General features: G+C 42.9%; 1 protein-coding gene across 2 annotated transcripts; it reads left to right on the forward strand.

The window, feature by feature from the left end:
* The first annotated feature begins 387 nt into the window (after positions 1 to 387).
* SLC36A3 (solute carrier family 36 member 3) lies at positions 388 to 26,493 on the forward strand. 2 transcript variants are annotated; one of them, XM_010373684.2, is made up of 11 exons: positions 388 to 657; positions 5,086 to 5,176; positions 7,333 to 7,421; positions 10,117 to 10,212; positions 13,973 to 14,095; positions 14,886 to 14,970; positions 15,865 to 16,083; positions 18,621 to 18,719; positions 19,126 to 19,292; positions 22,285 to 22,454; positions 26,183 to 26,493. In XM_010373684.2, exons 1-11 carry the CDS (start codon positions 530 to 532, stop codon positions 26,449 to 26,451), a joined length of 1,536 nt encoding a protein of 511 aa, XP_010371986.1. In that variant the 5' UTR covers positions 388 to 529; the 3' UTR covers positions 26,452 to 26,493. The 2 variants fall into 2 exon arrangements, with proteins under 2 accessions (XP_010371986.1, XP_010371987.1); XM_010373685.2 differs by lacking the exon at positions 13,973 to 14,095.
* The last annotated feature ends 1,344 nt before the right edge of the window (positions 26,494 to 27,837 follow it).

A 27,837-nucleotide genomic window follows, 5' to 3' on the forward strand; every position in this document is an offset into this window, starting at 1 on the left:
TGGATTGTGCTCTGTTGGGCCTCACCTGCATCCCAGGATTCTGCAGCAGCTCATTGGCTGGGCAGCCTCCATTGTGAGGTAGCTCTGGTTTCTTCCTTGCCAAAGACAGACAAGCACTGAGCCTGGCCCCACGTCCAGGCACCAGGACCTCCAATCCAATGGTGCCTTCTTCCTCCCAGTCACACTTTTCACTTTGCCCTACAGCAGCAAGGGCTAAACTAGGAGAGGCCAAAAGCCCAGGCAAGTCCTGGTTGGACAAGCAATTGCGAGGGGAACTGAGGACCACCCTGACTGAGATGGGTCTTTCATAAGTCCCCCAAGAGCCAGGTGAGGCATCATCAACATTACCTCTCCTGCCACCACCGCCTCCCTGATTCATGCACGTCAGGCTTCAGCCAGCAGCACGCATCCTTGGGGTTAGGAGCCAGCATCTCAGGTCGGCAGCCATGGTTTCTCTGGAGACAGACCCATCAGAGGCTCATTCAGAGCCTTAACCCTGAGCCTCCGCCACCTACCCACCGTGTTGAAGATGTCATTGCTTGGAAGGGACTACAACAGTGAGCTGAACTCCTTGGACAATAGATCTCAGTCCCCCTTGGAGAGCAGCAATAGCATTACTTCAGAGAATGTCCATCCTGCTGGGGAAGCTGGACTATCGTAAGTGGCTGCACCGCCCTTCCAGGCCTGAGGTCAAACACTGCTGTTTTTGCAGCTCTGGACTTTGTCTTCCTTCGTCTGTCTCCTTAACACGCTTATTCCATTAACAAGAGATGCATGGATAAAAGATGAATCAGAATCTAAGGAGGTCAATCACTGTGGCTCTGGCTACTAGCCCTGTTTCCCAGTTTTTACGAAGAACCCAGCTAGAGCAGCCACGTTCAACATGAACAGCTAGTCTCCAGGAATAGTTTCCTATCTCAGGCTGCCTGCCTTCTCCTTCCTCTCTTTCTTCCACAGTCTCTGGCTTGGCTGCCTTCTTCTCCTCACACATCTGCCATTAATCTCTCTCCCTCTTCTCCCCAACCCCCCATGTCATTCATCCAGAAAACAAAAGGTGCTAACTCCAGGTCTCCACCTTTACTGCCCCAAACTCAGACACATGGAACTCTTCTCTCTGTTTTTTAAAATTTAATTTAATTTAATTTAATTTTAAGCTTCAGGATACATGTACAGGACGTGCAGGTTTGTTACATAGGTAAATGTGTGCCATGGTGGTTTGCTGCACCTATTAATCCATCACCTAGGTATTAAGCCCCACATGCATTAGCTATTTATCCTGATGCTCTCCCTTCCCCCGGCCCCCATCCCCCGCCAGCCCCAGTGTGTGTTGTTCCCCTCCCTGTGTCCATGTGTTCTCATTGTTCAGCTCGCACTTACAAGTGAGAACATGGCAGTGTTTGGTTTTCTGTTCCTTTGTTAGTTTGCGGAGTATACTGGCTTCCAGCTCCATCCGTGTCCCTGCAAAGGACATGATCTCGACAGAACTCTTCTTCTAGGACTTACTGTCAATCAGACTGCTATCTGGTAATCATCAGATCGGTAATAACTGTGGACACAAAGAGATTATCAATGTCAAGCCCCAGTGTTGATAAGGATATCAGGAAATGCCCTCTCTCATCTTTTTGGGAAGAATTAAATTGGTATCTTTCTAGATGGCAATGTTGCATGTCAAATCCTAAAATATCATTTGTATAAAACATACTAATATTTATTTGGCAAATGCTGTCTGAAAGTACACAACTCGTGCACACACAGAAAACTGAGAGCAGTGGTTGCCTCTGGGGAAGAGAATTTGGAGGCTGAGAGAAAAGAGATTTATATTCATTTCATAAGGATTTGGATTATTGTGTTTTACCTTTCGAATTTTGTACTGTATCACAATCTAGTTTTTTAAAGTAAAATGAAATATAAATAAATATACACTTTGATTAATAATACCCCTTCTAGGAAATTTTTCTAATGAAATAATAGCATAAGTGACTGGGTGCAGTGGCTCATGCCTGTAATCTCAAAACTTTGGGAAGCTGAGGCGGGCAGATCACGAGATCAGGAAATCGAGACCATCCTGGCTAACACGGTGAAACTCCATCTCTACTAAAAGTGTGCATAATTTTTATCAAAGTACTTGTTATAATGTAACCATCCAATGGGTTCACCTCCCCCACTGCCTAGACAGAGATGATTTATCAAGACAGGAATTGCAGTTGAGAAAGAGTAATTCATGCAGAGCCTGCTGTGCAGGAGACAGGAGTTTTATTATCACTCAAATCGGTCTCCCAGAGCATTCGGGGATTAGAGTTTTTAAAGATAATTTGGTGGGTAGGAGCTTGGAAAGTGGGGAGTGCTGATTAATCAGGTTGGAGATGGAATCATAGGGGCTCGAAGTGAGTTTCTCTTGTTTTCTGTTCTTGGGTAGAATGGCAGAACTGATTGAGCCAGATTACGGGTCTGGGTGGTTTCAGATGATCCATCAGAGTTCAAGGTCTGCAAAATAACTCACGAACTGATGTTAGGTTTTACAATAGTGATGTTATCCCCAGGAGCAATTTGGGGAGGTTCAGACTCTTGGAGCCAGAGGCTGTATGACCCCTAAACTGTACTTTCCAGTCTTATAGCTAATTTGTTAGTCCTGCAAAGGCAGAATGGCCCCCAGGCAAGAAGGGGGTCTTTTTGGGAAAGGGTTGTTATCAAGAATCAAATCATGAAGTGAATTCCTTCCCAAAGTTAGTTCAACCTACGTCCAGGAATAAACAAGGACTTCTTAAAGGTTAGAAGCAAGATGGAGTTGGTTAAGTCTGATCTCTTTCGCTGTCATAATTTCCTCAGCTATAATTTTGCAAAGACAGTTTCAATAATACTGAAAACTTGGAAACGTTAAGAGAAAAGTTAACACGTGGAACAAACATAGAGTAGAATATGATACAGTCATTACAAGTGATGGAGGAAATCTACTGGACATGAAAATATGTAGCACATTTATTCATACAGAAAATTAGTTGAGGATCCAGCATGTGTAGTGGTTCTCCTCATGTAAAATTCTGTGCATTTAGCGCAAATAAAGATGCCCAGAGGAATGCTAATTATAGTGTGCGGTCATTTTCAATTGGTGGGATTTTGGAATTGCCTTTTATAATAGCAATTGTGTAGTTTTCAAGAAAAAATATAAACCCAATTTTTTAAGTCCCAGGGGAGCTCACAACAGCTATTTATGCTTCAAGGTCCAGATGAGTAATGCTGTCAGCTAAGGCGCATTGGTTCCTCCAAAACCTTGTCTCACCTTTCCCACAAGATCTGATTCAAGTAGGGGCAAGACATTGGTGCTACCATAAGAAACAAGTGAGAGGCAAAGGGAAAAAGAGCATAGGGTGGAAAATTGGACCACATCTTTTGGAGAAATTACTACTAAAGAATTGACAAATTACAGTTATCAAGAAATAAAAATTATCTCTCGAAAGTAAAGGGACAATGGGTGCCCCCCCAATCCTTAGGTGAATAGACTGCCCTAACAGAAGTTAGGTCAATAGACTTCACTCAATAGATTGAAGTCACAGAAGTCCCCAACAGTCCACCTGTCCTCTCAATCCAACCCTCTCTCAGGTCAGCATTGAAGTGCAAAGACCTGGTACAGCTTCTTTCAAGCCCCTTGCCATGACTCCCTAATGGATAAGGCAAAGAGACATGAGCACTGTCTGTGCTGGACTCACTTGGGCAGTTGGTTTTGGCTGTCCTGGCCACCTGCAGACAATTTAAGTGTGGCACAAAGGCATCTCTGTCTTAGCCTGAGACTTCGTCTGTATCTCCCAATGGCATCTTCAAGGTACCCTTTTGTTCCGGATGGAGGGGGCACTTCTACTTGCTTAAGCCAGCCCATGCTTGCCTTTTTCCTATCATCTCAATTCTTCTTCTTCTTGAAGGAGGCCCTTTCTAACAAGTGAGCACCATGAAGGCCAAACCAAAGGTGGCAGTGATGATGAGGATGATGATCATGATGATGATGAGACAATGATATGATGATGATGCTCATATCTGTGAAGCACTTCAAGATTCCAGGATTCATCATGTTGTCACCTCTTTTGAGTCTTACAGCTTCCCTGGGACATAGGAAAGACCAGAATTGTTCTTCCTTTTTTGGCAGTGAAACAGGATCTAAGTAGCTAAGGGCTTCCCAAAGTAGTAACCAAACACAGTAGGTTAGCGGCAGAGCTAGACCTCAGAACTAAGTGCTCCTACCTCTGGGTTCAATGCTTGTGCATGTGCTTTTTATTTAAGTTCCTTTTTGATTCTGTTCTCATGATCCTGCTCCCACTCTTCCTACCCAATCCACATGAGGATTGGAGCTGCCTGGGCAGGAGCTGCCAGCACAGGTGTGAAGAATATTTAGAACCCTAGGCCCTAGCACCCTGCTGGGACCATCATAAGTACTCTATATGCACAGTAACAATTGTTATTAAATTATTAAATTGTGCATAATGTGAATATATTATATAGCAATTCATAGATATATATACACACACTATATATATATAGAGAGAGAGAGAGAGACAGAGAGAGAGTGCACAAGCAGTTCATATTCACAATGAATATTGGTTGAACAAATAGATGAAGGAATAAACTAAAATCAGTAAATATTCCATATATGGTAGATATTTGTTTCTAGTGAGTTAATAAATAACCTGATGCCTCACTGTAGATTGAAGCAACTATTACTAATTTTTTCCATTGTCTATCTAACTGATAGATACGTATTAGGTTGCGATAAATGTTATTTGAGAGAATAACTCATGAAAGAAATCACTGGATGAATTAATGAACCAACCAGTACTAGAGTGTTATCCAGAATAGTAGCAATTTTTATTTCCTTTAGAGCCTAGTGTGTATTAAATATTCGTTGAGTCACTTGAACTAGCACCATCCACAGATCAGATGTTCCAGGACAGTTGTCTTCAAGTCCACCTCTTGGTTTTGGAAGAGGTTTTGTCCCTCTTCCTATCAGGTGCTCTGGAGATGCCAGAAGGAGGCTGAGCTTCTGGCCATGCTTCCCTTCCACTAACAGTACCCTCTGTCTCCCTACTCTCCCCACCACAGGACGATGCAGACTTTGATCCACTTGTTGAAATGCAGCATTGGCACAGGGCTCCTGGGGCTTCCCCTGGCCATGAAGAATGCCGGCTTATTGGTAAGAGGCATCTGTGGGATGGGAACTAGGTTTGCTCATTTGCAGAAGGGGGTGATAGGTACTGAAGGCCTTCAAACTGTTATCAATGGGCAATTTGGGGGTATCCTCTGCAATAGAAAATGTGCCTGTTGGCATCAATCCCCTGGAGCCAACCTGGGTCCAACCTGAGCATCCCTGGAGGGGGCACACCATTACTCTTAAAGACTCACCATGCTCATCTGACTCTACTTTGCCACAATTCTCCCAACAGTCCTCCCCACTCCCTAGGATCACATGCAGCTCACTTCATCATTTACATTAACAGCCCAATCCCTGCAGGCATTTGAGTGTGTGACTCTTGTTCCAAACTACATGATGGCGCATGAGAAAGTATCTTGGACACAAGGATAGATGCCTCCAACAATCCCACCAATCCACTTTCCCCATGCCAGCCTACCTCTGTCTCTTTTCCTGTACTGTTCCTGTCCCCTCGTTTCTGTCTTTTTAAATTGCCTGCTCTCTAAAACTACTCTTTCCTACAATCATTAATGCCATCCTCACTTTGTGTTTTTCTACCATTTATATCTACCTTACCTGGGATTCTTAAAGCACGTATGAAGATAAGACATTTATTTATTTGTTTGTTTGTTGGTTTATTTAGACAGAGTCTTGCTCTGTCGCCCAGGCTGGAGTGCAATGGCGCAATCTTGGCTCACTGCAACCTCCGTCTCCCAGGTTCAAGTGATTCTTCTGCCTCAGCCTCCCGAGTAGCTGGGATTACAGGTGTGGGCCACCACGCCCAGCTAATTTTTATATTATTTGTAGAGACAGGTTTTCATCATGTTGGCCAGGCAGGTCTCAAACTCCTGACCTCAGGTGACCTATCCATCTCGGCCTCGCAAGGTGCTGGGATGACAGGTGAGAGCCACCTCGTCCAGCCGACATGTTTATTTTTAATAGGCCCACCTTCCTCATTTAACTGAAAGCTCTGTGGGCAAAAACTGTCTAATTTCCCTTTGCACCTCCCCACAGTAGCCTCTGTAGGGACTGGCACACAGCAAGTTTCCATTAACATCTATTGAATGGAATTGATACCAAATACATAATTTCCATTTCGTTGCAGTGAATCTTTTCTTATCTCCAGGCCTGGTAAGTGGCTCCCATGTCTAAAGAAGGCGAGACCCTTGCTTCCTCTGTCATGACTTCTGATCTTCAGTGGTTCCAACCCAGAGATGGGACTCTCCTCTTTGGAATCCTCTGGGTTCTAAAGCTTCTGCAAAAACACATGGTCTTCAGCCAAACTATCTTTGCCAGGGTGGTATTTGCTTTTTAAGACAATGCTTTCATTCTTTGATGTTTGCTTCCTCAGAGTCATTAGATGATTTCTTTACCTTTCATCTCCCACTAGAACCTCTGGCCATGATTCATCCGAGAAATATTTATTGAGTACCTACCTACCCTGTGCATTTGTAGCCCCTGGGAATATAGAAGCAAACAAGATATGAGAGTCTCTGCTGCATGAAGCCTGCATTCCAGTGGAGTCGAGTGGTGCTCTTGATCCCTCATTTGTGTCTTTGTGATAGGTCCCATCTATAAAGACACAAGTGTTCAGAACAAAGGTTGTGAGAGGGTCCCTCTTTATGCCCTTCTGATAACATCTGGAAGATATGATTAGTAATCAGCTCCACTTTTTAAAAGGAATTTGACAGATTAGACACACTACAGATAATAAATAATTATCTGCCCTGAAATGTCAATAGGGCACCTGCTGATAAACTCTGTCCTAGCGGAAGAGAACTGAGTCATAAGACACCTTGGTCCTCAATTATCTTGGAGGAAGGGAGGGCCAGGGTGTATCATATGAAATAAATTTACCACGAGGGACTCTAAACTGGTAGAACTCAAGGAAAATGAGAAAATGCATGGGCTATGTGGGAAGGTAATGAGCTCTCTGTCACTGGAAGTATCCTAGCAGAAGCTGGGCAGCCACTCTACAGGGATGCTAAGAAGAGCATTCAAACTCTAGCACCTGGGAGCATGAGGACAGTCAGGCTGGGTCTGTCACCCCAAAGACAGTTTTATTATGCAAGACACCCCAGCAGCCCAGACTGTGAGAGGGCCAGGGAATGGGAGTGATCATTTCTGGCTCACTTCCCCCTCTCTCCTCTCCCCTGCAGGTCGGTCCTGTCAGCCTTCTGGCCATCGGGGTCCTCACCGTGCACTGCATGGTCATCCTGTTGAACTGTGCTCAACACCTCAGTCAGAGGTCAGAGGCCTGCTTCTCTCCCATCCCAGCACTGGGGCCCCTCTGAGGGTGTGTTACACTTCTTTTGACCACTGACCCAATTAATTCGGCCACCGCTCCAGGTCACCTTGCTACCACTCTGGATTCTATGAAGGCAAGGAGAGCGTGACAAAGAGTCCCAATTACAGACTCTAGGCACAGATCCAATGCTGCTGCTAACAAGCTGGATGACTATCAAATTCCTGCATCCCTCTGAGCCCAAATCTCCTTACCTGAAAGCATTGAAAGTGATAAAAGATGCAAAAGCACTATATAAATTGCTCTATTTATTTGAGACGGGGACTTTCTTCTCTTCCTTTTAGCCTTCCCACCCCCACCCTTCTCCCACTCCAATACCCACACCTTGTCAGGATAATTTGTTTCACGCAATCTCCTTTCAGAACAAGTTAGTAAAAGTAAAAAGCATACTTACTAAAAAGAAGCATTCACAACGATTTCAGTCATTATCAAAGCATACATATAATAATCAATGTTTACGTATTTGAAACTTTAATGCAAAAACAATTTCAGACAGAAAAGACAAATGCAGTAAAAACAAAGAATGCAGGAGATCCACAGCGCTCAGCTACTCCCAAGGCATGCAAAACCAAATAGGTCCTCGTAATGTGAAGAAAGGCCTCAAAAGTCAAAGTAGGGACAGCAAATAAAACTCTCCATAAAGCCTAATTATCATAACCCACGGAGGTGTACCTGGAGTACATACCAGCCACACCTAACTCTCAGAGCCCTTTCCTGCTCACAAAACGCTTTTGAGAGCATTTACTCATTCTGCAGTTAAATGTACTGTGCAATTACACTGTGGTTACCATGCCAAGAGCCTTGCAAGCCTTGTTTACTCCTCACAGTAAGCCTCTATGGTAGGCACTATTTTTATTCCCATTTTACAGATGAGTAAACTGAGGTTTAAACGCCTTGCCCAGGGTCATATGGCTGGGAAGTGGCAGAGCCGGTATTCAAAGACCTACTCTGACTCCACTGTTAATCATTTTGCAAATCTTCTCTTCCCTCAAGCCTTCTGGGATCATTAGGTCACCAGATAAGCTTCTGACATCAGGCCATTTCTGAAAGCCTTTCTCTGATTTTTTTTTTCTCTGATGACTTGTCTTTTATTTTTTCTAATATAGAGGTTGCAGAGTGATGGCCTAAGAGTTGGCTATGGCCTTCAGTTTTGTTTTGGGGGATCTCCACAGTTTTATTCTTTAGTCAACCTTTAAACCCTGGAGATTTCGGCCAGGCACGGTGGCTCACACCTGTAATCCCAGCACTTTGGGAGGCCGAGGCAGGCAGACCACCTGAGGGTGGGAGTTTGAGACCAGCCTGACCAACATGGAGAAACCCCATCTCTACTAAAAATACAAAATTAGCCAGGCGTGGTGGCACATGCCTGTAATCCCAGCCACTTGGAAGGCTGAAGCAGTAGAATCACTTGAACCTGGGAGGCGGAGGTTTTGGTGAGCTGAGATTGCGCCATTGCACTCCAGCCTGGACAACAAGAGTGAAACTCCATTTCAAAAAAAAACCTGGAGATTTCACATTCACAAAACAAAAAAAAAAAACTCTGCCTTCTTAATCAGTTAGACAGCCGACTACCTCTGAGCCTTCATTTTTTAGATGTGCTTCTAGAGGCAAGTCCTGAGCAATCCCTTTTACAATGGGACATGTATTCTGGTTTGCCAGTCTCCACTGCTCCCTACTGTCTCATACTCAGCCCTGTCACCCACCAAATCACCAATACCTGTCTGATCCCATAGCTTTTGAATTTACAACCCTCAGATTCATATCCTTGCCAGTTCTATGCAAGGTGACCTCATTTGTATTGAAAATGCCTATCACAGTGAGCAGTAATAAAAATGCCATGTTCCAGCACATCTTCATATCCATCTCTCACTGTCTCCTCCCCCAAAATCCAGACTGCATGTGAAGAAAACTGAGGCCCAGAGATCTCAAGAGACTGGCTCTACATGTCTGGCTACCTGAGGGTCATGTTGGGATTTAAACTCTGGCTTCTGAAGAAGGCTGGAGCCCTTCCTCTCTTCCACCTGTTCCCCTCAGTCCTGCAGTTTATGTCGTGCTTCCAGGATCTGGGCAACCTGCTGTTTCCAATTGCTCCAGCCAAAGCTGTTTCTGCAGCAGGGCTTTCTCCACCCCTAAAAGGGTTGAGGAAGAGGGACATGGGAAGAGGAATAGGCTGCAACTTAGGCATCACATTCTACAAGGGTGCTGGGCAGGATCCCGAGTATCACCTTTGTGAGGGGTCTGGCCCAGGCCAGGATCTCAAATGTTCTGACACCCTCAGCAATGGGAAGGAGGGAATCACTGGCCTGGACACACCCACACCACCTCTTCCCTCCCTTCTCCTCTCCCCCTCCATATCCCCTTTCCTGCTTTGCAGACCCATGTCAGTGCACAGCTACCGTTTATTCAAGAAGACTAAATCCAATGACAGTCAGTTAAACATTTGTATTTAAAGGGATAACTGCAAAAAAAAAGAAAAAAAAGGTGAACTCCTGAAAGTTGTTAAAGTACATCACTGTGAAAAAATCGATAGAGCGCTTCATGCTCACACACAAATACAGAAAAATCACTCACTTTGGGAGAAAACTGTACCTTTAACAAAAATGTTTTAAATTATGCATTGTTTGTTCTTTCCCCCTAGACTGCAAAAGACTTTTGTGAACTATGAAGAGGCCACGATGTACAGCCTTGAAACCTGCCCAAACACCTGGCTGAGGACCCATGCAGTGTGGGGAAGGTAGGAGTCACAGATGTCCTAGTAGTAATAGCAATCATCATCATCACCACTTTTCTTTATTTCTACTTATACAGGTTTTAAATGAATATGCTGTTATTGTAAACAATCAAACAATATAGAGAATCACCCCGATAACCCCATTCCCCATCTCACTCTGTACCCATAAGGTAATCGTTGAAATCTAGTTAGTAAATATTCCTTTAGACTTTTTTTCTCTACATGAACATCATTATATGTGTGTGAATGGAAGTACATAATTTACTTTCTATTTTCTTATACATTACTTAGGATAATTTTTGAAAATTTGATTTTTCATCTAACAATATGTCCCTATTTTTTCACGTTGGAACACATAAATGGACCTTATTTTTTGGTGGGGGGGTTGGGGACAGAGTTTTGCTCTTGTTGCCCAGGCTGGAGTGCAGTAGTGCGACCTCGGCTCACGGCAACCTCCGTCTCCTGGGTTCAAGCAATTCTCCTTCCTCAGCCTCCTGCGTAGCTGGGATTACAGGCGCCTGCCACCACATCCGGCTAATTTTTGTATTTTTAGTAGAGACAGGGTTTTCACCATTTTGGCCATGCTGGTCTCAAACTCCTGACCTCAGATGATCCGCCTGTCTCAGCCTCCCAAAGTGCTGGGATTACAGGTGTGAACCACTGCACCCAGCCAACCTCATTATTTTTTAAGGCTCACAATGTTCCCTAGTGTGGACGTATAGCTGTTTCATTTGCTTATTCCCCTAAGGTGAACATTCAGGTTGTTCCCTGCCTTGATAAAAGTTAACAGTGTACAAAATGGTTTTCTATGTCTTAGCTACTCTGTTCATCTCAACAGCCTTGCGAGGTAGGCAGCGTGGGTTTTTATTGTCCTGTAAATATGAGACTTATAAAGATAAAATAACACATCCAAAGACATGGACACTGATATGGGTGGAGCAGAGATTTGACCAAGAACCTAACATTGGAACCTTCCCCAGCAAAGTCCCTCAGGAGGTAGTGAGTCATGTTGTGGCTGCTAAGATTCCTTTGCAGCTCCTCTCTTGAGATTCTCAGTAGGTCATTGATCTCCTGGATCAGGAGCCACTCTAATGATTAGATGACGTCATGATTAGGTGAGGTCATGAGAAAGAGTTGGAAACATTTTTAAAATATTTGAAGTAATAATTTCTCATCTTTAATTTACTAAGAGATACGTGAGAAGCTTGATTAAAAAGTGCCCATTCTTTGGCCGGGTGCAGTGGCTCACACCTCCAATCCCAGCACTTTGGGAGGCCGAGGCGGGCGGATCACCTGAAGTCAGGAATTTGAGACCAGCCTGACCAACATGGCGAAACCCCATCTCTACTAAAAATAGGAAAATTAGCCAGGCATGGTGGTGGGTGCCTGTAATCCTAGCTACTCAGGAGGCTGAGGGAGCAGAATCGCTTGAACTCAGGAGGCAGAGTTTGCAGTGAGCTGAGACCGCACCATTGCACTCCAGCCTGGGTAACAGAGCGAGACTACATCTCAAAACAAACAAACAAACAAAAAACTGCCCATTCCATGGAGGTAATGGTCATAAATGGATGCTCAAGCTGTTAGGGGAATGGTCACTGGGAAACTTTATAAAGGGAGAATGCACTGATGCCACCTGACCCCATGTACTCATCTTAGCATCTCATATTTATATACGTGACAGCTAGATGTGGTGTGTCTCATAATAGCACACAGTAGGGAGTACAGAGTAGTATCACCTCTGAGATATTTCAAAAATAAATTTGAAACCTCCATTTAATCAAAGTCATTAGATCTAATATCCATTTATAGGAAGCACAGGGGATAGAGGAACAAAATAAATAACATCATGAGGAAGTCACCAACCAAACAGAAAAAATAGGATATACTACAGGACAAATGATCTGGTATCTTCAGCAGCAAACAAAAAATTAAAAGTTGCGAGGAAAAAATAAGCAGGGCAAGGGGAATATAGCAATTTTAAAAACTTAAGAGACTTAACAAAATACAATGTGTAGACTTGTTTGGAAACTAACTGTAAGATAGATACTTTTGAGACAACTGGAGAAATCTGAATATGGACTGATTATTAGATGATATAAAGAAATTATTGGCTGAGCACAATGGCTCACGCCTGTAATCCCAACACTTTGAGAGGTCAAGGTGGGAGGATCTCTTGAGACTAGGAGTCAAGACAGCCCAGGAGGTTGAGGCTGCAGTGAGCCATGATTGTACCACTACACTCTAGCCTGGGAAACAGAGTGAGATTCTGTCTCAAGAAAAAAAAAAAAAAAAAGAAATTATTGTTAATTTTGTAAGAGATGATGATGGTATAATGATTATACTTTTTAAAGTTATTATCTATTAGAGCTGCATACTGAATTATTTACAGGTGAAATAATTTGGGGTCTCTGGTTTGCTACAAATACCCCGACGAATTAAGTAGGTGTGTGATGGGGCTGAAGAGATAGAGAACAAGTGGCAAAAAGTTCACTGTTGAAGCTGGGATGAGCACATGCGAATTCATTAAATTACTCTTGTTAAATTCTTGTTATATGCATTAAATTATTCATTGCTTCTGTATATGTTTGAAAATCTTCATAAGATAGACAGAAAAAGATATTATTCTGAAGTCACATGTGACACTGCCAAGATTCTGACACAATCGGCTGGTATGAGAACCAGGAGTCCGTATTTTTAACATATGCCTCAACCAATAAATTGGTTGATACTACAAACCAATTTTGAAAAGCCCTTATCTAAACATTATAATCTAAGTAAAGGAAAATATTTTTGTTCTTTTAAAAAAACGCATCTCCAAATTTGGAATACTTTAAGAACCCAAAAGAATAATGACGATAACAGAGTATAGGATATTAAATTTAGAAATAATTAATGTGAATCTGTTGTGATGCCAAAAAAAGAGAAAAGAATATATCTCTCTGAAAAAAACAGTTAATAAATGTAGAAGAAATGATAAATAGAATCAGAAAACCACCACCTTGCAACTACCAAAGACATAATTGATTCAAGCAAGGAACATCAGTGAATGATAAAACCATTGATTTGAGGAACAGGATAATCACACCATCTCAAAGTTTTACCCCACAGATTACAAAGGGGAAATGTACATTTCCAATGGAAGATCTGGCAGTCACCAACAAAGCAGAACAACAGGATACCATGTGCCTCCCAATATGATGAAATAGAGATACAAAACTATCACCTCTGTAGTATTCTTGCTAAAAGTGCTCACCTGAATTTAATCATGAGGAAGCAACCATACAAGCCCGCACTGTGGGGCATTCTATAAGACAACTGGCCTATACTCTCCAAACAAAGCCAATGTGATGAAAACACAAAAAGGTGAATGTCTATGGGACTGTTCTACGTGGAAAAAAAAAGGACTAGAGACATAGCCAAATGTAATATGCAAACCTTCATTAGATCCTGAATTAAAAAATAAAATAGCTACAAAAGATACTTTAGAGAGAATTGGGGTAATACTAAGTCATTTTTATATAAGAGACTTGAGCATCTGCAGATTTTGAATTTGTTGGGGCTGCTGGATACCAGTGAATGACTGTATGACTATATTTAAAATAGAAACTGCACATATGAAGACATTGAAGTTGATTTTCTGACTATTACAGTCTTAAGAGAGATACGTTGAAGTATTTAGGGTTTAAGTGTTAGAATACCTGCAATTGACATTTTTCTTTTTCTTTTCTTTTCTCTTTTTTTTTTTTTTTTTTTTTTTTTTGAGATGGAGTTTGGCTCTGTCGCCCAGGCTGGAGTGCAGTGGCAAGATCTCAGCTCACTGCAACCTCCACCTTCAGGGTTCAAGCAATTCTCCTGCCCAAGCCTCCCGAGTAGCTGAGATTTACAGGTGCCTGCCACCACACCCAGCTAATTTTTGTATTTTTGGTAGAGACGGGGTTTCACCATGTTGGTCAGGTTGGTCTCGAACTCCTGGCCTCAATGATCTACCTGCCTTGGCCTCCCAAAGTGACCTGCAATTGACTTTCAAATGATTCTGAAAAAAATTGCGTGTGTGTGTGTGTGTGTGTGCGCAGCGCGCGCGCGAGGTGGGGTGTGTGTATGTGTGTGTGTAGAGATGAATGTACATATATACATATATATATGTAATGCAATTTGGGGCTAAAAATTAACAACTGCTATAATTTAGTTAAAGGGTACATAGATGTTAATTATACTTTTTTTTTTTTTTTTGAGACGGAGTCTGGCTCTGTTGCCCAGGCTGGAGAGCAGTGGCCGGATCTCAGCCCACTGCAAGCTCTGCCTCCTGGGTTTATGCCATTCTCCTGCCTCAGCCTCCCGAGTAGGTGGGACTACAGGCACCCGCCACCTCACCCGGCTAGTTTTTTGTATTTTTTAGTAGAGACGGGGTTTCACCGGGTTAGCCAGGATGGTCTCGATCTCCTGACCTCGTGATCCGCCCGCATCGGCCTCCCGAAGTGCTGGGATTACAGGCTTGAGCCACCACGCCCGGCCAATTATACTATTCTTTCAACGTTTTGGCTTAAAAATTTTTCAAAATAAAAAAAGTAGGGAAAATTTAAAAAATAATAAAAATAATTGTTTCAAATAATAAACTATTAAGAAATAATTGTAGTGTTTGTTTCCTCCCTCTATCGGCCTCTTCCTTTCCTTCCCAGGTACACTGTCAGCTTCTTATTAATCATCACCCAGCTGGGCTTCTGCAGTGTTTATTTTATGTTTATGGCAGACAATTTACAACAGGTAAAGAGGCCTCTTCTGGGTGGAGTCGGAGAAAAGCAGACCTCCTGCTGCTGAGGCTACATTAGCAAACGTATTGTGTTAGGGTCATGGGAGGAGACAGCTTCATTTTTACTCCTAGATCAGACCACACTTGGGAGCTCTCTCAGTCCTGGGAATCACGTTTTGAAAGGATAGAAGAGCGAAAGAGAGAAACATGCAATCATGTCCAATCAGAAATCAATGATAATTGTTAGCCTGAAAAACACTGGTGACCATTTACTTTGAGTATCTCAAGGTTGTCATGTAGAAGATGTCTAAATATACAAGGCCAACAAGCTGCCACCTTCCCCTCATTGCATTCCTATCAGACATTACAAATCAACCACAGCCTTCTTTCTTGCCTTTGCGGATTAGAGGGAACATCCTTGTTTTTGTGCACCCAAACAGCCAGAAAGAACTGTGACAAGTATTGTAGATGGAATATTCAAGTAGATAGATACTGACCAATATTTAGAGCTTCCCAGCTTTTAGGGCTATCTAAATTTGAAGATGATATTCTTGTGTAATGAATTCCCTTTCTCTGGATATATGAAAGAAGCCCATTTTGTAGAGAAGAAAAGGTTTGGGTGGATAACAACCTCAAAGCCTTGAGATTTTATGATTCTAAGAGTTTCTGGTTGTCAAAATCATGCGCACAACAGTTAGGGTTGCCCAATTTGGCAAATAATAATATATGACACCCAGTTACAATGGAATTTCAGATAAGTAGTGATTTTTTTTACTATGAGCATGTCTTATGCAATATTTGGGACATATTTATACTAAGTTATGTTAATTACCTGAAATCGACTTGTAATTGGTGTCCCATGTTTTATGTAGCAACCACACTGCCTGTCATTGTGTGCTTTATGTCAGATGGTGGAAGAAGCCCACGTGACCTCTAACATCTGCCAGCCCAGGGAGACTCTGGCGCTGACCCCCATCTTGGACATTCGTGTCTACATGCTGACTATCCTGCCCTTCCTGATCCTGTTGGTGTTTATCCAGAACCTCAAAGTGCTGTCCGTCTTCTCGACATTGGCCAGCATCACCACCGTGGGCAGCATGGCTCTGATCTTTGAGTATATCATGCAGGTCTGTGCCACAGGGAAGAAGGGATCAGGGTCCAGGCTCTCTGAAACACCTGGGGAGGAGGGTTTGTTATCATGAAGCTGAGGAAGCTGATCCTCTGCTCTGAGCAGCCCCTGCCAACATGACATCTAGGAACACTTCTGTCCCACAAGTTGTAAAAGCTAATTATTATCATCATCATTGTCATCAACATCCTCATCATCATCATCGTCGTCACATTGGATAACAATGAGTCATGCAACAAATAATTACTGAATACCTTCTGCAATCCAGGCATTGTGCAAGGGGCCAGGGACTCAGTGGTAAGTAAAAGTAAATAGGGTGCCTGCTCTCATGGAGGCTGCATTTACTTGGAGAGATAAACATCAATCAAATAACCAAAAAAAATTGTAAAAGTGGTAGGTGGACAAAGGAAATACAGATGATAAAGGAATTTGATTTACTTGGTGCCAAATTATTTACATACATTAACTTATTGAACCTTCACAATACTATTTTGGAAGTAAAGCCGGCGCTCTGTATCCATGATTTCCACATTCATGGATCTGAACAATCACAAATGGAAACTATTGGGAGAAAAAAACACTAAAAATATACAACAATAAAACATCATACAAATTAAGAAACAATTAGGTCTAACAACTATTGGCCAGGCACAGTGGCTCACACCTGTAATCCCAGCATTTTAGGAGGCTGAGGTGGGAGGATCACTTGAGTCCAGGAGCTCAAGACCAACTGGACAACATGGCAAAATCCCTTCTCTACAAAAAATTAAAAAATGAGTGAGGCAAGATGGCTTGCACTTGTAGTCCTAGCTACTTGGGAAGCTGAGGTGGATGGATCACCTGAGCCCATGAGGTCAAGGCTACAGTAAGCTATGATCACACCACTGCATTTCAGCCTGGGTGACAGAGCAAGACCGTTTCAAAAAAAAAAAAAAAAAAAAAAAAAAAAAAAAAAAACATAGGTTATATGCAAATACTACACCATACACCATTTTATATCAGGGACTTGAGCAACTGCAGATTTTGGTATCCACGGGACGTCCTGGAACTAATGCCCCATGGAGACCAAGGAGCAACTATACTATCTTTAACCGCAGTTTACAGACAAGGAAGTTGATAAAGTAAATTTTTCATGAATTTCAGACTGCCTGCCATGTCCATGCTCCATTATCACAGACCATAAGATCCCACCATTATACTTTCATTTTCTTGAGTGAAAGTCTCTGGTGTTGTATTCACTTCCTATTGCTGCTGTGACAAATTACCACAAATCTAGTGGCTTGAAACAACACACATTTATTTTCCAGTGCGTGAGTCTCACTGGATTGAAATGAAGGTGCAGCAGAGCAGTATTCCTTTCTGGAGGATCCAGGGAAGAATCTGTTCTCTTGTCTTCTCCAGCTTTGTAGAGGCTGCCTGTGTGCCTTGGTTTGGGTCCCCTTCCATCTTCAAAGCTAGCAGCCTCAAGCCAAGTCTTTCTCATGCTGCCTTCCCTCTGGTCTTCCCCTTCTGACTCCCTCTTTCACTTTTAAGGATGCTTGTCCCACCCAAATAATCCAGGATCATCTCGTTTTAGGGTCAGTTGATTTGAAACCTTAATCCAATCTAAAAACTTAATTCTCCCTTGTTGTGTAACAAAACATACTCACAGGTTTTGGGGATTAGGATGTGTACATCTTTGGGGAACCATTATTCTACTCACCATAGAAATCTAACATGATTCCCTCTAGATTCATGAGAGCTGCTATACTAACTAGTGGGCTGCACAGCCCTGAAAGAAGTGTGAGAGAGACACGTTAGAGGACTGGGAAACAGGAGACCTCAATTCTTATCTGGGCTGTGCCACTAACTTGCAGAGTGGCCTTGGGCAATTCCCCTCTCCTCCATGTTCAGCTTTCTCCACATGTAGAGATGAGCGGGCTACCAGTAGTCAAAGGGTGGGACAACCCAAGTGTCCAAGTAAGTGACGAAAGGATGAACACAATTTGGTGTCTATACATACAGTGGAATATTATTCAGCCTTACAAAGTGAGGAGACACTGACACATACTACAATGTGGATGAACCTTGAGGACACTAAAGTTAAGTAAAATAAGCCAGGCACAGAAACAATAACTATTATAGGATTCCAGTTACATGAGGTACGTAGAATAGCCCAATTCATAGAGACAGAGAGTAGAGTAGGGGTTGCCAGGAGGCTGGGTAGTGGGGCATTATTATTTGATAGATAAAGAGTTTCAGTTTGGGGTGATGAAAATGTTCTGGAGATGTATGGGGTGACAGATACACAACAATGTGAATGTTCTTCATGTTACTGAACTGTGCATTTAAAATAGTTAAAACGGTAAATGTTCTGTGTATTTTAGCACAATATAAATAAATAATCATATTTAAAAGATTAGAAGGCTGACTGAGGTCTAGGTATCTTCTAATTTTCTCTGTTGAGGTCAGGTGTGACCCAACTTTCCACCAGGCAGATTCAGGATGACTCTGGCACCGTAACAACACCAATGTGCTTCTCCCACTTTCTTTCAGGGGATTCCATATCCCAGCAACCTACCCTTGATGGCAAACTGGAAGACCTTCTTGCTGTTCTTTGGTACAGCCATCTTCACATTTGAAGGCGTCGGTATGGTAAGATTGATGGGGTTCACATGAATGGTCCCTAGTGCTCTTTACAGTGGCCAACTGTAGTTCCAGAAGTCTAAATAAATAGTAGTTATGGAAAGGGCAGACTCTGATCTTCTCCCGGTGAAAGGAAAGTCTGTACCCACATACAGGGTCCCTACTGCTCTAACACACCATGCTAAGCCTTGAAGACTGAGAATTTACTACTCAACCAAGACTAAGTAGGACATTCCTGCCAATAGAAAGCGTGAGAGAAAACGAAAGGAGTGTGGCCATGTGGAGAGGCCCCTTTCTGATTCTGGGCCCACCTGGGGAAGGACATCTGTGCTTGCATGGAAACCGTCTCCTTCACAATGGGCCACATCTCTTTCTACTTTTTCTTTCCCAACTTTTTTTTTTTTTTTTCCTCCAGGTTCTGCCTCTCAAAAACCAGATGAAGCATCCACAGCAGTTTTCTTTTGTTCTGTACTTGGGTATGTCCATTGTCATCATCCTCTATATCTTCCTGGGGACACTGGGCTACATGAAGTTTGGGTCAGACACCCAGGCTAGCATCACCCTCAACTTGCCCAATTGCTGGTATGTACTGCCCACCTCAGGTGAGATAGGGAGAGACATGGGATCTGTTCTGGTTGTCATAGCAGAGAGCACAGCGAATTATGCCCTGAGCCATGAAGCTGGTAACGCATCGCTGGAAGTGACATATTTCTCTTCTGCTCACACTGCATCAGTCAAAGCAAGCCACATGGCCACACCTCACTCCAAAGGGGCAGGGAAGTGCAATTCTGCCATGTGCCTGGCAGTATTTGGTGGACAGCACATATAACTGCTGTGCCACCTGATGCAGTGACAGTGGGGATTAATTGGATGAATACACAGATAATGCTTAGAAAAGTGCTTAGCACATGGTAAGCATTCATGAGTGTTAGCTATTATCATTGTTATGCATCCCCACAGCCTTCATTTTTCCAAGGTGAGTAGGATTATGGTGCATTTATTTCCCACAAACCTGGAGCTGTAGAACGAGAAAAATGTAACCATCCCCACCCACCTTGCTGTGTTATGGTGATGACTAGATGAGACAATAAATGTGGAATTTCTTTGAAGTTGTGCCTTATTTTACACAAGCCATCATCCTAATATGCTGTTCTTGTTCTAGGCAATTTGGGCTGCCACTAGCTACCTTGGACAGGGCACTTTCCTTCCTGGGACCTCAGCTAGAAAATGTGGGCATTGAACTCCATCAGGACTTCACACCTGCTGGTGTGAACCTCACTAGTCATCAGGTTCTCCAGGAAAGCCTTAAACAAATATACCTTCCCAATAAGAAAAAGACCAACAACCCAATGAGAAATGGGCAAAGGGCAGAACAGGTATTTCACAGGCAAACAAACAAAAAAAAAAAAGGCCAGATGGCCAGATAAAGAGATGCTCAGAAAGATAACAGAAGGCCAGGTGCAGTGGCTCACACCTGTAACCCCAGCACTTTGGGAAGCTGAGGCGGGTGAATCACCTGAGGTCAGGAGTTCGAGACCAGCCTGGCCAACATGGTGAAACCCCATCTCTACTAAAAACATCAAAATTAGCTGGGCATGGTGGCATGAGCCTGTAATCCCAGCTACTCAGGAGGCTGAGGCAGAAGAATTGCTTGAGCCTGTGAGGCGGAGGTTACAGTGAGCTGAGATCGTGCCATTGCACTCCAGCCAGGGTGACAAAAGCGAGAATCCATCTAAAAAAAAAAAAAGGAAAGAAGGAAGGAAGGAAGGAAGGAGGAAAGAAAGAAGGAAGGAAAGAAAGAAGGAAGGAAGGAAGGAAGGAAGGAAGGAAGGAAGGAAGGAAGGGAGGGAGGGAGGGAGGGAGGGAGGGAGGGAGGGAGGGAGGAAGGGAGGGAGGAAGGAAAGAAAGAAAATAGAAATGCAAGTTAAAAAAATAAATACAAGGGCAAAGATGCATGCATCAACACAGTTTAGACAAGGACGTGGGAAAGCAGGTCTTTTAATACACTAGGACAGCAAATGGGCAATATGTCAACAGCTATCAAAATTTAAAATCACGTAGGCTTTTACCCAGCATTTTGACTTCTAAGCTTGTATATTATATATGCATTAATATATGTACAAGGATAGTCTGTGTAGCATAGTTTACTTGGGAAAAGTCTAAGCACAATCTAAATATCAATTAAATGGTGACTGATTTTTAAAATTATTGCATATCCATGCAATTGGCATACCAGCCAGCTATTAAATAGAAGAGCCAGATCTATGTGTACTGGCAGGGAACAATCTTCAAGACATACTAGATGAGACAGCCAGGAGTGGTGGCTCACACCTATAATCCTGGCACTTTGGGAGGCTGAGGAGGGTGGATCACCTGAGGTTGGGAGTTCGCAATCAGCCAGACCAACATGGAGAAACCCTGTCTCTACTAAAAATATAAAATTAGCTGGGCGTGGTGGTACGCACCTGTAATCCCAGCTTCTCAGGAGGCTGAGGCAGGAGGATTGCTTGAATCCAGGAGGCGGAGATTGTGGTGAGCTGAGATCACACCATTGCATTGCTTCTCGGCCTTTTGGCAAAGATCAAGTGAGATCGTTCCATTGCATTCCAGCCTGGGCAATAACAATGAAACTCTGTCTCAAAAAAAAAAAAGAAAAAGAAAAGAAATATTGGGTGAATAAAAGAAGAGTCTACATGTGTATATGCATATGTGTGTGCATGTCTGTGTGCATGGGTGTGCATGTATGTTCCTACATTCTGTATGAGTATGTGTAACCACCAATTATTTCTAGAAGGGCCACAAGAAAACTCTGAGTGGTTGCCTATGGAAAGGGAAACTAGAAGATAGGAATCAAGGGTGGGAGGAATGCTTTTCACTGTGTGACTCTTGTACCATGAATTTTACGCTATGCATATATTGTCTTTTTTGTTTGTTTGTTTGAAACAAACTCTGTCGCCCAGGCTGGAGCGAGTGCAGTGGTGCAATTTCAGCTCACTGCAACCTCTGCCTCCTGGGTTCAAGCAATTCTCCTGTCTCAGTCTCCTGAGTAGCTGGGACTACAGGTGCATGCCACCATGCCCAGCTAATTTTTGTATTTTTAGTAGAGAGGAGATTTCATCATATTGATCAGCCTGATCTTGAACTCCTGACCTCAGGTGATCCACCTGCCTCGGCCTCTCAAAGTGCTGGGATTACAGGCGTGAGCCCCCACGCCCAGCTATTGTCTTTTAAAAAATTAAAAAAGAAGAGGCATAGATTCCTGAGCTGCAAGCCCACTGACTCAGAATCTTCAGCAATATGCACTTTTAATAAGCTTCCCGGATGGCCCTGGTGTCCAATCTGGCCTGAGTCATCCAAAATTAGTCAGTTCTATAACTCAGTGACAAATACAGATTGAGTAACCCTTATCCAAAATGTTTGGGACCAGAAGTGTTTTGGATATTGAAGCATTTCAGATTTTGGATTTTTGGATTAGGGATACTCAACCCATACCACCTTCTGAGCAGTAAGTGAGTCCTCAATGGCCCTTCCGGGGAGCCGCATCACATTTCACATCCTATTCATGTGTCTGCAGGTTGTACCAGTCGGTCAAGCTGATGTACTCTATCGGCATCTTCTTCACCTATGCCCTCCAGTTCCACGTCCCAGCTGAGATCATCATCCCGTTTGCCATCTCCCAAGTGTCAGAGAGCTGGGCATTGTTTGTAGACCTGTCTGTCCGCTCAGCCTTGGTCTGTCTAACCTGTGAGTAGCATAAAAGGGCACTCTTTACCCAAAGCTATGACAGAGAGCCACACTGGCGCCCACCCCACCATCATTGGATCTACCACTTGCCTTCTTTGTGACCTAGGGCAAGATATTTCACCTCCCTGGACCTCAATTTTTCCACCTGAAAAAATAAATGGGCTTAACACAATTACCACACAGTAAATGTTACAGTCATCTCTACTGCCTGCACATAGAAAATAGATGCTGGCTGGTTTGCAGAAGAAGTATCATTCATTCAATCCCATATGTCAGGCACTGTACTGACATTATCTAATACTGATGATAGTGTAACAATATATTACCATTAGGGGGAACTATGGCCCAGATAAATTAAGTAACATGCCCAAGTCATTCACACTAAGTGACAAAGCTGGGATTTGAACACAGATTGTGCAGCACCAACGCATCTGTTTTTCATGGTACCATATTTCTTCTTATCATAAATTATGAACAAGTCCCATATCATAAAGTGAGGTTTAACTGAAGGGAAAAATCCCAATGGGACTGATTTTTCAGAGCCTTGGAGATTATTTGTTTATTTATTTGAGACAGAGTCTTGCTCTGTTGCCCAGGCTGGAGCGCAGTGGTGCTATCTCGGCTCACTGCAACCTCTGCCTCCAGGGTTCAAGCAATTCTCCTGCCTCAGCCTCCTGAGTAGCTGGGATTACAGGCACCTGCCAACATGCACGGCTAATTTTTGTATTTTTAGTAGAGATGGGGTTTCATCATGTTTGCCAGGCTGGTCTCGAAATCCTAACCTTGAGTGATCTGCCTACCTCAGCCTCCCAAAGTGCTAGGATTACAGATGTGAACCACCGCACCCGGCCAGAGATCATTTTTGGGGTGTACTCTTCTCTCCTCCCTCCCTTCCTTTCTTCATGTTCCTTTCCATTCATTCATTCACTCATTCACGAGCACTGTTGTAGCGTTTGGGAACCTCATGAAAAGGGCTGGGGAATTCTTTCTTTGGAACATGTCTGGACAGAGGATCACAAACGATGACCCATGAGGAATGAGCAAAACAACAAGGGATGTTTTGCCTGGAGAAGCAGAGGCTCAGGAAATTTCCATATTTCTCCTTAAACACCTGTGGGATTATTGTAAAAGTGAAGGAAGAAATTTAGTCTTCGAGGCTTCAGGAGTCTGAATTTAAAGTTGTTGAAGGAATCAAGTCTCAGTACGGGGTCAGGAGAAACTATGCAATGCTTGGAGCTGTCTAGTAGAACATACTATCAGATAACAAGCTTTAAATGACTGGCGTTTTATGCGCAGAAACAGCAAAAACCTACTTGGTTTGAGGTGTTAGAGTTCACAGTCTGTGCCAAGGCATCAAGAAGCTGTAAATAATATTGTTTGCAATCATTCCTACTGGGAAGGCTGTACGTTCACAAGAAAGTCTGAGGAACCTCTGAGTATCAGGGAATGCATGACTAGAGACAACTGACCTTATAATGACATGCCCTGCTTTTGATATATGCTGAATGTCCCATTCTTCCTCCATTATTCATCCATCAATTCTATTATCCTTTATTCATTCAACAATCATTTGTTGAGCACCTACTACATGCCTGGCATTGTGCTAGATACAAGGGATACAATGATGAATAATGAAGAAGATGTAGCTTCTGCCTTCACAGGACTTACAGTTGAGTGGCAAATATATGCAAGGAAATAATTACAGCGCATTGCAATGATTGTTAAGATGGGACATCATGATGCACCATATGATGGCTAAGATCGTAAGTAGAAGACACTCTCTACATGTAAGAGGGTCCTATAACTAAGCCTGGTTGGGTCAGGGAGTCCTCTCCAGTGGAGTGACACTTCAGTGAAGACCTAAATGATAAGTAGGAAATAGATGGAGGAGTGAAGAATGTACCACCGGAAGGCAACAGACTGTGCACAGACCTGAGGCAAGTATTACCTATGGCCACTTTGGAGAAGTGGAGAGTGCTGAGAGATGAGTTCAGAGCTTTGTCAGGGCCAAGTCCTAAGGGTCATTGTGCTGAGGAGTTTGGGCCATGGGGAACCATGGAAAGGCACTGAGCAGAGGATTGACATGACCAGAATGGAGTGTAAGACCTTCCTCCAGTCCACCTTGCATTATAGCTTTTCTTGCATATATCTTCTCTACCACCTGGTAGTGAGGTTTCCTGGAAGACTGATGCTGAGTTTTCTCTGTAAGCAGCTAATTAAACATCGGATGAAGGAAAGCTGTGGAAAGGGACTTTCCATCGGAAGGGTAATGCACTCCTAGCCGTGAAAGTCTATGAGTCTCTCTCATCCTCAGATTGGATGTGTCAGAGCAATTTCAGAAAGACGTGATTTTTTTAAAGATCCAGCAAGCTTGTATGGATGCTTTCCAGAACAGGCTTTCTCTATTTTGTTCACAGGAAAATCATATGATTGGAATATTTAATGTAATGGATATCCCAAGTACACTGATTTGATCTTTACTAATTATATATATACATTGAATTATCACACATACCCCAAAACTATGTACATATGTTATACATCAATGTAATAATTGTTTTAAAATCATAAATTTGCATAAAATTAAACCATATAAATTATATATTTACTCATTCAAACATTATTGAAATTGGACTCCCCTGGAAAATCTGTGATACTATATGTTCACCATGTGTATAAGAGATGGAAATTTAGGAGTGTGAAGAGAAGAGAAGGATGGGGGTTGGATAGGTTAATGCTGTCTTCACGTTTTATGGCCTGCTTCATTACTAAGATCCTATGAAGAACAGAAAAATAAGTGGTTGAGATTGGGCGTGGTGGCTGACGCCTGTAATCTCAGCACTTTGGGAGGCCGAGGTGGGCGGATCACGAGGTCAGGAGATGGAGACCATCCTGGCTATCACGGTGAAACCCTGTCTCTACTAAAAATACAAAAAAATTAACTGGGCGCCGTGGAGGGCGCTGGTAGTCCCAGCTACTCCAGAGGCTGAGGCAGGAGAATGGCGTAAACCCGGGAGGCGGAGCTTGCAGTGAGCTGAGATCCGGCCACTGCACTCCAGCCTGGGCGTCAGAGTGAGACTCCGTCTCAAAAAAAAAAAAAAAGAGAGAGAAAGAAAAATAAGTGGTTGATATTCGGACAGCAGCAGAAGCATCTCTCATTTTTTTTATCCATCCTTGCTTCTAGACAAAAGCTGTATTACATAGATACTACAAACGTTGGTTCTGAGCCTGGGCAAGAGTCAAGCACTTATTGAGCACCTACTGTGTACCAAGTTATTTCTTATACATGAGAGACAGCAAAGTAGAGTGAAAAGGACCTTAGATCGGGCATCCCAGTGGATTCTCATCTCAGCTCTGTGACCTTGAACAAGTCCTGTTCCTTCTAGAGCTCCAGATTTCCCCATCTCTACATTGAGGAGGTTATAACAGATAAGTGGTAGAGGAGCCCTTCCAATAAAGATTATAGGTAAAAAAAAAAAAAAAATCCAATAGATAAAATAGAAAAGGAGAGCATCTGTATTAGTAGTTAAGACAGGGGTGGGAGTTGCCTGATCTTCCAAAACCCGCAGTTTTGCCTGACCTTCCAAAACCTTCCAAACCTCCCTTCACCTCTCCAAAGTGGTCTCTTAGGTATCTGTGAAATTCTAGGACTCCAAAGCAATGGCTTGTTTCTGAGCTCCCTTTTTGCAGGCACATTCAGTGATTCTAAATTTCTCCTTTCATTGCAGGTGTCTCAGCCATCCTCATCCCCCGCCTCGACCTGGTCATCTCCTTGCTGGGCTCCGTGAGCAGCAGCGCCCTGGCCCTCATCATCCCAGCCCTCCTGGAGATCGTCATCTTTTACTCTAAGGACATGAGCTGTGTCACCCTTGCCAAGGACATCATGATTAGCATCCTGGGCCTTTTAGGGTGTATATTTGGGACATACCAAGCCCTCTATGAGTTGACCCAACCCATCAACCATTCCATGGCCAACTCCACAGGTGTCTATGCATAATTATCTGTTTTTATTCTAATAGTTCTCCCTTCCTCCCATCCCCAATTTGACTTCCATGTGGATGTTATATACCTTCATCAAATCCCAACATCTCTATATTAATTAGTGGCTTATTTATCTTTCCAAGAGAAATGCAGATGAGAAAAGTTAGCACTGATGTCTCTCAGGTTACACCTTTTTTGTTTTATATTTTTTGGATGGCCTTTTGTACCTCTGAACCAAAATTAGATTCAACTACTCATATTATCAGCCTCATTTTATGGAAAAGGGATGCCAGTTACCCCCAAGAGCCCTTGAAACAGAGACCAAGCATAAATACAAAAGTAATTGTTTTCTCCACACTGCGGTAGCTGCCCTTAAAGCATCAGATTTAGAAAAGTGTGACCAGGTGCGGTGGCTCACGCCTGTAATCCCAACACTTTGGGAGGCTGACGTGGGTGGATCACAAGGTCAGGAGATCGAGACCATCCTGGCCAACATGGTGAAACCCCGTCTCTACTAAAAATACAAAAATTGGTTGGGCGTGGTGGCAGGCGCCTGTAATCCCAACTACTCAGGAGGCTGTGGGAGGAGAATCGTTTGAACCAGGAAGTCAGAGGTTTCCATGAGCCGAGATCGCACCACTGTACTCCAGTCTGGTGACAGAGCGAGACTCTGTCTCAAAAAAAAAAAGAAAAGTGCATGTTGGGCGAGGGGAATTTTCTATTTAGATATTCTAAGTAGAAGAGTCACAGAGAGAACAAAAACAGAACTCAGCAGTAATTTTGTCCAACCACTGTCTCCACTATGGATTTCCTACTGGCCCTCAGGCAAGTTCCTCCCCATCTCTCAGTCTATGAAGTGAAGGGCTGGACTAATGGATTATTAAGGACTCTGTCAACTCTGATATTCTGAAAGTGAATAAAAGAAATTAACTTATCCACCAACCACAAAAACTGGCCATGCTTGTGTTGGTGAGCAGGTGGAGTAACTGAAATTCCACACCCTATTATGTGGATAGAAAGTACTACAATCAGTTTGATAAACATCTTGTAGTCTCTTTAAAATGTAAACATATACCTACCACATGATCCAACTATTCCACTCCAGAAAAAAGAAATATATATCCATAAAAAGACTGGTACAAAAATATTCATGGTAACTTTACTTGAAAAAGCAAAGAAGTTGGAAATACTCTAAATGTCTATAAACAGGAGAATGGATAAACAAATTGTGATGTATCCATACAATGGAATATTCCTCAGCAAGGAAGAGAAACAAACTGTTGAAATACACAATAAAATGTATGAATCTTTAAGTATGCTGAATGACAAAAGCCAGACCAAAAAAAAGAATACGAACTGGATGATTCTATTCATATAAAAGCCTGGAAAATGAAAACTAATC

The sequence above is a fragment of the Rhinopithecus roxellana genome, chromosome 3 (genome assembly GCF_007565055.1).
Source record: "Rhinopithecus roxellana isolate Shanxi Qingling chromosome 3, ASM756505v1, whole genome shotgun sequence".
NCBI classification, from domain to species: domain Eukaryota; kingdom Metazoa; phylum Chordata; class Mammalia; order Primates; family Cercopithecidae; genus Rhinopithecus; species Rhinopithecus roxellana.